Source organism: Lissotriton vulgaris, chromosome 3_1, assembly GCF_964263255.1.
Source record: "Lissotriton vulgaris chromosome 3_1, aLisVul1.2, whole genome shotgun sequence".
Lineage (NCBI taxonomy): Eukaryota > Metazoa > Chordata > Amphibia > Caudata > Salamandridae > Lissotriton > Lissotriton vulgaris.
In genome coordinates this window covers 432,802,890-432,815,787 of record NC_141689.1, presented here as the reverse complement: position 1 = coordinate 432,815,787, position 12,898 = coordinate 432,802,890, and the positions used below count along the sequence as shown (strand labels likewise).

The following is a 12,898-nucleotide window of genomic DNA, read 5'->3' as shown; positions in this document are numbered from 1 at the left end:
CTTAGAGTATCTGGGTTGTGGTGGTAGTGACAGACATACCTCTCATGAGCTTGCAAACAAACGGGTGCTCGCCCACAACCTCCCCTTGGACATGAGCATGGCCCACTATTATTATTGTATTTCTTATATAGCGCCAGAATCGACCCCCGAAGGGGTATCTCCGCGCTTGCCTTGGGAACCCGTCCTGGTTTTTCCCTGTGAGATAGCCCCTACAGGGCATCCCCAAGGTGGAAGCCAGGCATCCCGCCGCGGGGGGGGGGGGGCAGTTGTGGAGATTAAGCAAGCTTAATGCCCAGAGTTGCAGAGTGTGAACCCATGATTAGGTCAGGCACCGAAGCGAGAATTATCGAGTCCGTGGACATTTTGAGCTCAACACCCTGCCGCGTCGGGAATCGAACCCTGGTCCCGGGTCTGACCTCTGCTTCAGGGTCTGCCTGCTCTAACCAGTGAGCCACACTTCTCCACTCCACTAAAATCGTGAATCTGTAGGAATGGCTAATGCAGTATGCCAAGCCTTCAGGAGCCAGGTGAGCCACAAAATTCAGGATGTCACACCACCTTGCCCCCCACGGGATCTTGATCTCTCCTAAGACACCAACTCACCCACTTGGACCAGGGTGATCTGTAGTGCTTGTTGGTGGCCTCTGTCCAGGCAGCTACCAAAATCCTTTGAGCTTCTCCTGATGGGCCACTGAGTCTCCAACGATGCTGGAAATCCGCCAGGCCATGAAGCTCTGTAGGATCAGAGGATGGTAATTTACGTGGGGATCCCGGAGGATATTCTGATCTTGGGAAAGATGGATGTGAGAATCCCAGGAAAAATTGTTAACCATACTTGCAACCTCCAATAAGGTGTGATCAATACCACCCTCGCTTGCTATCTGCGGACATGAGCCAATAGGCACATTCTCATTGCGAACCGTGGGAAGGCATAACACACCTGTTTTGACCAATCCTAGAGGAAGGCACCCATGGCTGCTGCCAGAGGGTCCAGCTTCCAGCTGAAGAAATTGGGAAGTTGATGGTCTAGGCGAAAGGCAAAAAGGTCCACCGAGAACGGACCCCACATGGATTGTAGTCTCTGAAAGACTCGAGGTACTGGTTGCCAGAGCCTCATATCTGTCCATGCCCTAGAACACCAGTCCGCAATCGCATTGCACGCCCCTGGAAGTTATTCCACCAAGACATGGCGGTTGAGGCAAAATGTAAAAAATTCCATGGCCATGTCCGCTAGTGCTTTGGACTTCGTGCCGCCCAGGTGATTTATATATCTGACCACCGAGAGATTGTCTATCTTGAGGAGTACACTGCAGCTGACCTTGTCTTTGTTCCAGCACTTGATGGCGAAGGAGCCAGCTAATAACTCTAGGCAGGTGATGTGGAGAAGTTTTTTGTCTGCTGACCGCTTTCCTCTTGTACAGGAGTCCCCACAGTGAGCTCCCCAGCCTGATTTGCTATAGTCTGACTCTATAACCTAGTCCGGATGGGAGCCAAATCTGGCCCGCCTGTTCCAGGCCTTCATATGGTCTAACCACCACCTAATTTCTAGCCTCACTTCATCTGTGTAGGGGACCTGCTCTGCATACTGTAGACCCTTCCTCCGGTGGGAGGCTTTGAGTCATTGGAGGGCCCTGTAGTGGAGAGGGCCCAGTAGGGTGGCCTGAATGGAGGACGACAGGAACCCCACTTTTTGGCTACTGTCGGAGAGAAGTAGTAGTTCTGGCTAGGGTTCTCCTGAGCTCCCATCGAAGCTTTGATATCTTCCTGGCTGGTAAACTTAACATTTTGTTCGTGGAGTCTGTTGAACCAGAGAGGTGTAGTTTGCTTTTCCGGCGTAAGGAGGGACTTCTTTTTGTTGATAATGAAACCCAGGCCTTGCAACAAGGCCACCACCGTCTGTAATTGCTCTGCCAGCAACGTCTGGGATTGAGCTAAGAGGAGATGGTCACCTAGGTATATGATTAAGCGAAACCCTCGAGCTCGGAGGTACTCCACCACTGCTTGTGGACCTTGGTGAAGCACCAAGGAGCGGACGATAGTCCGAAAGGGAGGGTAGTGAATTCATATCCACCCTCAACCACCCTATCTTCAGAAACCTACTCAAGATTTGGCTCATCCCCACATAAGCACCACACGCAAAAAGAAATTTGCGGCATATCCCTCCTGTATGCAAGCATTTGTTTTCACTTTAGATATGTACCTATCTTTGTGTATTACTTTGTATAAACATGTAAAATAATTATGTTAAGAGAGAAAAAAATAATAAATAAAAATCATCTTTGGTTTACAAGTACATACTTCCATTGTGCATCTATGTACCTTCCATGTGCTTGGATCTGTGTGTGTGTTACTTTTCTCCTAAAAAAGCATATCCAATGCACTACCCTATTTCTCATCCTGTGCCTCTAACAATATCTTTGATCTACATATACTTACTTCCTTTATGTATCTATATGCTTTCAATGTACTTATGGATCTATATATTTATCACTTCATTCTAATTTAGCATTTCCAATGCACTACCCTGTTTCTCAGCCTATACTTCGCTCAATATATCTTCTAGCCCAACCTTCTGACTCATCTCAAACTTCTTTCTACTACTCTTTCCAATGCACTACCTTATCTCTCATCCTATACATCTTTCAATATGTCCTCTACATCCACTCTTTCATTTATCCCAAACTCCATACCACTACTATGATCGCCAAAATAACCCTTTTTAGACTCTCTCCTACTCATCTGACTCCTTTTTTACTATACCGATCCCCTAAAACAAACCTTTCTAAACTCTTCCCTCTGACTCCTCTCCACCAAAACTCCTTTTTACTCATCCAAAAGCCGCCTCCTACTGCTTAGACCTAAAAAAAAAAGAAAAAATCCTTCACTTTTATCTCTCCACTATCCTTTTCAATCACATTTAACAGATTAACATTTTCACTTCTCAAATTCCATATTCAACTATACTATTATACTACCCAAATAACTGAATAACATATCTACTACTCAATTTACTTCATATTTATACTATAGTAATTTTCAGCACTAATTCTTTATGGGTTCCGGAGTGGCGGGCTACTCGCCAGAAAAGCGCTTCAACATCCATCAGGGGTAACAAGTGCAATATGAATACAACAGACTGCCAAGTATGCGTTCTTTAAGTCTAGACGCACCATCCAATCGCCTTGGCGCACGAGGTCGCATAGCAGGTGGATTCCCTCCATTTTGAAATGGTGGTAAACCAACCAGCTTTTGAACTCCTTTAGTTTATCCCCTTCCTACCCCCTCATTTTCTCTTGTCCACCAAAAAAAAGGTACCCCGAGAGTGGAAGGGGGAATGGGTTATCGCTCCTTTGTGCAGTATGTCCGTCCCCTCTTTATCCACCTGTGTGGTTTGGGCTTCGGCAAAGACAAGAGGGCGTGGGCGAACCTCCTGAACCAGGCACCCGTAGAATTCTATACAGAACTCCTGGATGGTTTGGGGAACCCATGGATCTGAGGTAATAGCCTCCCCATTGTGTGCGAATAACGCCAACCTGCCCCCTACATGCAACTGGGGGGAAAGGTAGATTCTTACCTGATTGGGTCTGGAAGTGACCACTGGCGTTGCCCCTGGAACCTCGACCCCTGTAGTTTCTGCTGGATTGGAAGAACTAGGCCTGCTTGGGCTGCTCTTGTATTTTCTTGAAGCTTCTGGCAGGGGCTTGGGTGTAGAAGTGGCCGGCCGAGCACCCCTTCCACAACTCGCCCCAACGAAAACCTTCGAGTGGATCACCCTCTTTATGGAGGCCTGCGCCTTGTCTAAGGTAGTAAACCTGGCCACGAATTTGCTCCGTTACTTGACTAACTGCTCCCTGAAGAGCCCCCAGCTGAGCCACTACGCCTGCCTCTGACGAAGTAAGGTCCCCAAGTTTGGGGTCAACCTTTAACAGTATGGAGCACTGCCTCTCATTGGAGAAGGCGCAATTGGCGTTGCCCAGGAATACTATGGCATATTGAGCCCACCCTGACATGGACTCGGGAGAGAGGGGGAATTGGAAGCCTTACACTCCTCTGCAAGGACCAGGATCTTAGTAAGTGGGCCACAAGCGTCCAGGAGTTTGGCCTGGCACGCCCTCCAGGACCTCTCTATCCTTTACTTGGGGTCACAGATGTATTTGTGCAGGAGATGGCCATTCTGGAATCTATCTCTGGCGTGACCGCCACCTTAACTGCGAGTGTGGGATGTGGGCATTTGGCCTTAAGGCAGGCTCTAACCTTTTTCCAGGGGTTTCCTAAGAAGTCGTGCCACAAATTGGGCAACCTTATCCCCAGGGGTCCACTCCGTGGGACGTGGATGCAGAAGGCTCTCAGGGATCAGCATGTCCCAAGGGGCGTCTGCACCGCTCGCAGGGGGGCACCAGGGCCTGGAGGGGCCCGCTTCATCCATGGACTCGCTGGGGGACTCATTGCCTTCGTCCACCCCCTCCCCCGCCACTCCCGCCCCCAACCTCGCTCAGTACATCGGGGGGGGGGGGGGGGGGGTCAAGCGAAGGGCGTGCGAGGAAGGCCTTTTTAACATCTAAGACTCCAAGATTGATGGGTGACTCAGATTTGCACTTGAGGGCACGTGTAAGGGAGGGGGCTGCCCCTTTGGATGGGGGTTGTCCATGAGGCGTCATTCAAAGGGGCCCATGGCCGCAGCGATCTCCTGATGGATGGAGGCATCCACTGCCTCACAGAATTCATCATCTAGGGGGAGGACCTGTAGGGACTTCTCTTCGACATAATCCCCATCCATGAGTTTGCAAGGGGCCTCTAGTTAACCAATGACGAGAAGGAATGGACCTCATTAGTGTCCTTACTGCCCACTAGTTTGGCCAGACGCAAGCTCTTATGTATTGGGCAGCTGTGTAAAGCCCTAAGTTTGGTCACGCAAGCGCGAATATCGAGGCAACCAAGTTCCCTGGGGCAGACTCACCCTTAGTGTGGGTATCCGGGATGCATGGGCCTGGCCCCGATGGCAGCCTATAGGAGGCCGGCACTATCGTGCTGGGAGTGTCTTGCTCCTTTTGGAAAATGAGGCAGTAGAACTACTAATCCGCTTCAGACACTGGTGTCTGCGTCCGGATTTAAGTAAAGACCCGTTAATATGGCGTAGCGACTTCTATGCGGCTCAGGGTGGAGGTTCGGTGGTGGCGCACCGCTGTCAGATCTGAAACTGACAAACGATTGTCCTGCGCGGAGCAATGAGACTCTGCTCGCGGCGTTTGCGTTTGTGTGCCCTCTAGCAGCCCCTGACACCTACCACTTTCCCCCAAGGCTTGAGTAGGTGCCGCAAATGGATTGATGAGACATGCTCCCGCAGCACAGGCTATCACTGCAAATCAATACTCAACAGTCCTATAAGCACAATCACTATTCCAGAAGAAATCTAACCTTAAACATATTAGTGAAAACATTTGAGATGTAACTGCCGGAAAGCAGGTAAGCAAGAGGAAGTATCCCAGGAGTCCATTGCCTTTCAAGGAGCTTGGGACTGCTAATTGGTTCACCTTCTTGTTGATCTTTCCCTGGGATTCATGGGAAAGATAGTTTTTATGTTGAAGTTAAACACTGCCGGAGTTGGAAATAAAGAAAGAAGAGCATAATCCTCGCCTCCAATCTGGCCATATAATTTTTTTTAACCCATTAATTGGCCGAATGCAACACTACCTGCCCAGTGCTGCCGTCGGCCATTGGCCGACGGCGCCGCACCCGCGCACGGAAACGCCCGCACCGCGGCGGAATTACCGCCGCGGTTAACGGGTTAATGTGGTTTATTTTGCTCCTAAAAATTACAAAAATATGAGAGTTGTAAATATCCTCAAGGAATATCGATCTGTAAACAAGACTCTTTTGTCATATCACTCAGTCATTTGTCAAAGAGCAATGTTTCTACCAAGTAGATATAAAGTAAAATGCTACTATGTTGGATACAATTAAGTACTCTCAGATTACTCTAAAAATGAATAATCTAATGCCATCCATTTTATGGTTATCTATGTTTCCTTGTAGAAACTTGAACTTTACATTCAAATATACACTTGCCTTTTTCTTTCAGGAGATAATGGTTGGGGTCTTGTACCAAGCAGAAATTCCACCGTATCAGGGAAGGTGCCTCCAAGAAGAAACATGTGAGTTTCATCACAGTGATTCTGTCAGACATTTCTGTTGAACTGTATCAGACATTCAAATTCTACATGACCTGTCTGGTAAAAGAAAATGCCCAGATTTATTGTCATAAATTACTTTTAATGAGGTAGTAGGGTGCACTATTGTGCAGTCTGTGGGTTGCCCATCTTTGGCTTTGCTCTAGCATTGCTCGTTTTTCATTTGGGTTTAGTAACTTCTTGAATGACTCTGCTCCTGGGTGTAGTGACTTTTATTTTGAGTATAGCTGTCTTCTAAAAGGTGAAAGTTGTAGTGTAATGTATGAATGTTGAAAGTTTGTTTTCGAATATCTTCAGCCTTATAGCTGTATCTTTATCAAGTAGTAAAATGAACACTGCACGGGGAAGCCCACTATCTTGGCCACAGTTGTGTGCACAGTTAACCTTGTAGGGGTAGCAAGGGTTGAACCCAAGACTCACAGAAAGTAAAAGTGAACTCCTATGCAAGAACTGTGGGTATATCAGTAGGTGTAAGAGCTTGCAGATACATTTTATTTAGCAAAATATCAGATTGGTCAGATGTGTACAAATATAAAATTCTGAAACATTGTTATGAAACATTGTTACTGCCAAATGTATTCTCTTATGGAATCGATAAGTTTCAGGCTCTTCTAATTGAATCATAGATTCAGAACCTGAATTTTACCTTGATGGAATGGATGCCCTGTATACTTTGAGAAGAGACTGAACTATTCAATAAATGGTAATAAGAACATGCATTCAACATCTATGACTAGTTTCTTTGAAACTTGAATGCATAGGTAATTATGCTCTGCATAACTGGTATACTCTAAAGTATTTGTACATGTCTTCTGATGTTTTTACTAGAGCTCCTACACAGACGAGCCCCATGATAGTATCAGGTTCTGAAAAAGAATGTAGTGTTTTATGTAGGAGAGTAGGGTCTGCAATCCTATGATCACCCAGATTTTTTGCTTTTGTTTCACTGGTTTACGACTTTCTCTGGCTGTGGGCCTGCCAATCAGACCCACCGCCTAGCTGTTCTCTCACTAAATTGACATGTGTGCCTTAGGTGCATTACCCAATTGGAACTGGGCCACCTTATCAGACCCTGTAACTCAGGGCATAGGTGTACCCAGGGCCTACCAGGGGCTGAAGCATGTATTATGCCACCCCTGGATGGCCATCTAAATCTGACACAACTGGCTGCACGACAGCTGGGGCAAGGTGGTGTAATCACCCTTTGCTTTAGATATAGTATACCTATATCTAACCCTAAAAATGGACACACAGATTCCTATCAGTCACTCCTATGGCAGGCCTTGACGATCCTGAAGGCAGAGTGCATGGAATCGTGTGAAATGGTGCCCTGGCATGAGCTGAGCCCGGTTGCAGCATGCGGAACCAAGTCCTAATAGCTGTTCCATGATAACGTATACCATATACTCTTCAGTGCATTATAATCCTCGCGGTTAAATGCTATCTTTGGTATTGCTTTATCAAAACATGTCGAGTAAGGTGTCATACGAATTGGAATACTAACCCCTCGCCAATTCTGGCGACGGGGTTAGCATTCCACCCTTCTAGAGGGACACGACATGTATGTAACTGTGAACCCCGGTTAAAGTTAACTGAAGCCTCAGCTCCACAAAATGGATCCTGCCACCACAGACACGAGTCTAACCTCCTGCTGCTGGGAGTCCTTCCAGCGAGGAGAGCTTGGACAAAGGGTTTCCTGTCAGGGGCGGTGCTAGCACCATCCCAGACAGGGTTTTGTGTATCCTGGGTAGGCAGGGCTTTACAGGAAGGTGACTGCAGAGTGCGGTGCTCACTACCCATCTGCCGGCTAGAAGCAGTTCCAGGGGCACACCAGCCCCTGGCCTGGGGAAAGTCCGGCATGGGAGAGGGGTGTAACCACCCCCCTTCCTGGTCCCACCCCTAGGGCAGGACCTAGTCGCGTACCCACCCCTTTCTTTAGGATAAAGGCAGGAGCGGGGACCCTTCCAAATTAGATCATCTTTGAATCAAGAAACTACTTTCTACGAAAGGAACTCAAGACTCTTCTCAAGATTTCTCCCTTGTGGCTAAGGAGTAGTCACCCTGCATCCGCAGGCACCATCTAAGAACTCTGCGGTTTGCTGCACGTCCTTCCTCAGGAATCCGACCGACCAGCACGACGAGACCCGGCTTCCCTGGCACCTCTGACCTCTACCTACCTCTACAGCCAAGCTGAGAACCGTAGGTGCGACGAGACCTCGAGGGAGCGGCCATCATCAGAACTGCACGACTTCTATCCAGCACGACTGCCGAGGGATCCTCTGGTGAGTGCTTTGGGGTCCGAGAAGCCCCGACCCTGAGCAGCTCCAGCACCGAAGTCCAGCCTCCCAGCATCTCCACGATCTGCGTGGGGCCCTTCTGCTTTTTGCTGCTCACCGCGTTGTTTGGCTACTAGCCCGCTGGCTTGTGGCCTTCTTAACGACGCCCGACGACATCACCGCTGCTGGTCTGGTTGCTCCAGACTGGCCCTTGCTCCCTTCCAAAAGAGGAGCACCCCGGACCCTGCTGGTCCACTCTAGACGCCATTTTAGGTTCACCGCGTGGGCTTGAATTTGCCAAGACTTGTTGCCCCAATCCTGGGTCCAGCGGCGTCGACAGCATCATCCATCGTGGGACAGCTCGCACCTCCATCCTGGTCGCCGACAACGCCTCCTGGTCCGTGAGACTGCAGAGTCCAGCGTCGCCCACTCACCTAGTCGAGGTGAGTACCTTAATCTTCGGGCCGGCAGGGCCCCTTGCGGCGTAGTCAGGCCTGGACGGAGGGCTTGTGCTCTTCTTCTGGAGCCCTCTGGCGCGTCTGGCAGGTGGGGGGGCTCGGACCCTCTTGGAGCCCTCCCCGATGACAAGCGAATGTTCTCAGGCCTGCCGAGGGGCCTACGTTAGCCGGTGGGGGCTCCGTCTGAGTTCGCAAGCTGTCCCCGGGCCTGCCGTGTGTTCCCCGGCCCGGGGACCAATCAGGAGGCGGGACCCGGGGGTGTGTCAGCGGCCGCCAATGGCTGTGCGGCAGAGGGGCGGGGCGCAGCCGATGACGTGCCGGGCGCCCCCGTCACGTGAGACGGGTGCTCCAGCTTCGAAGGCCTAGCGCGGCCTTCTTCGCTGATTGCGGTGGCCTCCCCAAGGCTCCAGGGGCCGCCGCGAAGACTGCTCACAATCGGGCCGGCGCGGTCCTGCTCAATACGGCGGCGGACCTCTCCTAGCACCGAGGGGGCAGATGCAGCAATAGCTTGTGCCGAGCCCCAGAGCCAATCCGAGGCTCGCTTGACAGGGGCTCGGCCGTGCAGCCAATCACAGTGCGGCAGGGGCGTGGCCTAAGGCTCCCCCGTCACGTGAGGCGAGGACATCGCAGCCTCAGGCCTAACGCGGCCTGACAGAAATTCGCGGCGGCCCTCTCCTGGCTCCGAGGGCTGCCGAGGGGGCACTAGGGACGGCGCTGGCCTGTCAACAACCACGGCGGCCTCCCCAAGGCTCCGGGGGCCGCTGCGAGGACAGCACACACTCGGCCCGGGTGCGGCCCACTACGACACGGAGGCAGCCCTCTCCTGACACCGGGGGCCGCCTGGGGCAGAACACAGCGCTTCACACGACACCACAGGTGAGCGCTCGAGAGGAAATCACAGCGCTTGCAGGAACAGTGCCTGGGGCAGTTTCAGCAGTAGCGCTTTGTGGCACAGCTCCTCAGGGCACAATAGTCTGCAGAACCTCGGCGCCTCTCACGGGGGCACCGTAGGAGAGCGCTGGGTAGGCAGGGAAGGCTGTTTAGCTGTCCAGACAATGCGCAGTTCTAGCGCTGGGAAGGGAGCGCTTATCAGCTCAATTCAGGCAAGGTAGGACAGGCATTTCGTGCAGGACAGCGCAGGAGCCCAGGTTGAGGTGAAGGGGCGCAGGTGCAGCACAGTCCAGTCCCTGGTTAATTCCCCAGCAGTCCTGTGGTAATTTGAAGGTCTTCTTTTCCTTGGCGCTTGATGGGTTTTTGCGCCCTTGTAAATACCAGTTTCTTGTTACTTGAAGGGGGGTTGAGTTGGGGGCTGCAGGCAGGCTTCCTCTGAAGGTCTCTGTAGATGGTCCCTGGGTTCCCCTCTCGCCGGGCCAGATCAGGGGGCTAGTCTAGGACACCTCACCCAGCTTAAGAGGCAGCACCTAAATCCTGTCACTCCCAGTAGCATAGGTTCCTAACTGGGCCCTCCCGCCTAAAACTCCTGCGTGGGTTCCCCAGATCAGTGATGCCCCAACTGACTGGAAAGTTTTCCTCCCTTTCCTTATATAGGCCCAGGTCAGGTGACCACCCTCTAAGGCGGCAAAACTAAGCTCCGCCCCTATTCTAGAAGGTGCCAGGAGCTTCCCTACTCTAACTGTGGGCAGGCAAGGCAGGCTGGAATGGCAACATTGTTTGGAGTCCCTGCCAGCTCCTGGCAGCTAGAATGCGCCTTAACAAGACCACACTGCAGTAACAGGGGCCTATGGCAGCCATGTTGAAGGTAGAGCACCTGTACCCTACATTGATTTAAATAATACACAGGGCATTACAACCTCGCAGGGCCTATACAATTACATTATAAAGGGGGGACATCCTGAATTAGGGGAAGCAAAAAGCAAAAACAATTCAGTGAAAAGGGCCAAGTCCAACACCCCCTCACACAGTTCCGGCTAAAATGGTTTGCAGACGGTATCGAGTAAGATGATGAAGACTGGTAAGGGGCAGTGTCCTCTCCCAGAGTGGTGGGTATCTCTGCTAGACTGCGCGTGGTCCAACTTAAAATCCTGCACAGAATATACATGACCGACCTAGACTGGTGTTGATGGGCAGGGCACCCACGGGGGACTGTTGCAGGCTGTGTAGTCAGCTGGGCACACCCCTACATATAATCTGGGAATGTCCAATTGTTCAGTCCTATTGGAGGGAGGTCCACTGAGTAATGGGGACAGTCTTCGGAATCCCCCTGCCCCTAGAGGCACGTAAGTGCTTGCTTAACGAGTGGGAGCCCACAGACTTGAACACGCACCAAGCACAATGGGCCACGCTTGGTTTTATGGTGGTCAAAAGGAACATAGCCCAAGCTTGGGGGCAGTCGCCCCTCCATCGCTAAAAGACTGGAAGACTAACATGGATTGGAGTATGTTCAGCAAGAAAACTGTTTATGGCCCGCGGTTGCCCTAGGAAGTTGACCCGGATATGGGGGCAGTGGAACCATTATAGAGGTGACATCTGTACCCCACCACTGCAACCAACCTCTGAAGACATGCGCTCTCCTCGATTTGTCTCACTGACTATGATTTTATATTGTGACCGAAATTCTATGTACCTAATGGAACTGTCTGCAAGATTATACTGTGCTCTATTATCTGATTGAAATCGACGATTGTTAATAAAAAGAGTTAAAAAAAAAAAAAATCTGCAATTGCGTCGTGCGCGTACAAATTCCCCATAGGCATTAACATTAATCTGATGTCTTGGTTGCACACTGGTGGCATACAAAATACTATTGCTCGCCGTAACTTTCCAGTAAAGCCTACTTTCAATTCTGTTATTGGAGAAAAATGGTTCCACATCTATGAAAGTAATTGAGCTCTTGCTGTGTTGGTAGGTAAATCTAATATTTGAGTCATTACTGTTAAAGTATGTTACAAATTCCGTCAGCCTCTCAGTGTTGCCTGTTCGAATTAGGAGGCAGTCGTCAATTTATCTGCCCCAGAAAAGAATGCAGTCGCTCCAATCACTGCCTTTAGAGGCCCAAATCCAGCTCTCCTCCAACCACCCCATAATAAGATTGGCGTATGAGGGGGGAAATTTAGAGCCCATAGCTACTCTACGGATCTGTTTGTACCATGCCCCTTTGAAGAGTAACACCTTTTTCAGGAAAAATTTGCGTTATGTCCATATAGTCCAGACTCTAGCCAGGAAAGAGTTGAGTGTGCATCTTAATGCCAGTAGGCCGTGGTCATGTTGGATGCTCATATACAGGGCAGTGACATCCAGAGTAACTAGTGTCATAGTATTGTCCCAAGTAATGTCTGCCAGTGTGCTGAGTATGTGTTTCGAGTCTCTGATGTAAGAGGGTAGGTTAGCTACCAACGGTTGGAGAAATAAATTCACATACTCAGTTTCTCTGTGGGCCCACCAATTCCAGACACAATGGGTCTGCCAGGTGGGAAAGGGAGATTCCTATGCACTTGAGTGTGTACATTAAATGCTTAACACTGTCCTCTGATACTGCCTTACTGCTCGAACAAGCTACCACTTTAGAGAGTACGGTTCTATCTAACTTTAACCTCTGCCAAACGTCTGGAGACCCTTGGACTCTATACACACCGTACCTCACTTTGCTGCAGTATATATAGAGCCAGTTTCTTACATCGTGCCAGCCTTTAAGTTTCTGATTGATGAGACTAGTCCGTGTCTAGATGGAGTTTGAGGATAGTTTCTCATAGCAATCTGTCATTGAGTTGTGAGATGATCTCTCTATCATAGTCAACCTAGTTCATAAGCACCACATTGCCCCCTTTTGTCAGCCTCCCTTATTACTGTCCTCTTCCATCAGTTGATGTAGGGCTTCCAGTTCTGTATGGGTGAGGTTGTCAGTCCACTTGTGGTGTGAGTTTCGTGAAACTACTTACTTGTCGAAGTCTGACATGACTAACTTATAAAATAAATGTCAATGTTATTGCCAACCGACACTGGGAGAGTCCATCTCGAT

The 12,898-nt window shown here is 50.0% G+C and overlaps 1 protein-coding gene across 10 annotated transcripts in view; it reads left to right on the top strand.

Moving 5' to 3' along the window:
* MIER3 (MIER family member 3) overlaps positions 1-12,898 on the top strand; it is a 214,617-nt gene that overhangs the window by 74,716 nt on the left and 127,003 nt on the right. For all 10 annotated transcript variants that reach the window (XM_086960653.1, XM_086960660.1, XM_086960659.1 and 7 more), the window contains one exon: positions 6,080-6,152. In XM_086960653.1, coding sequence (XP_086816779.1) covers positions 6,080-6,152 — 73 coding nt within the window. The remainder of the gene's footprint in view (positions 1-6,079; positions 6,153-12,898) is intronic.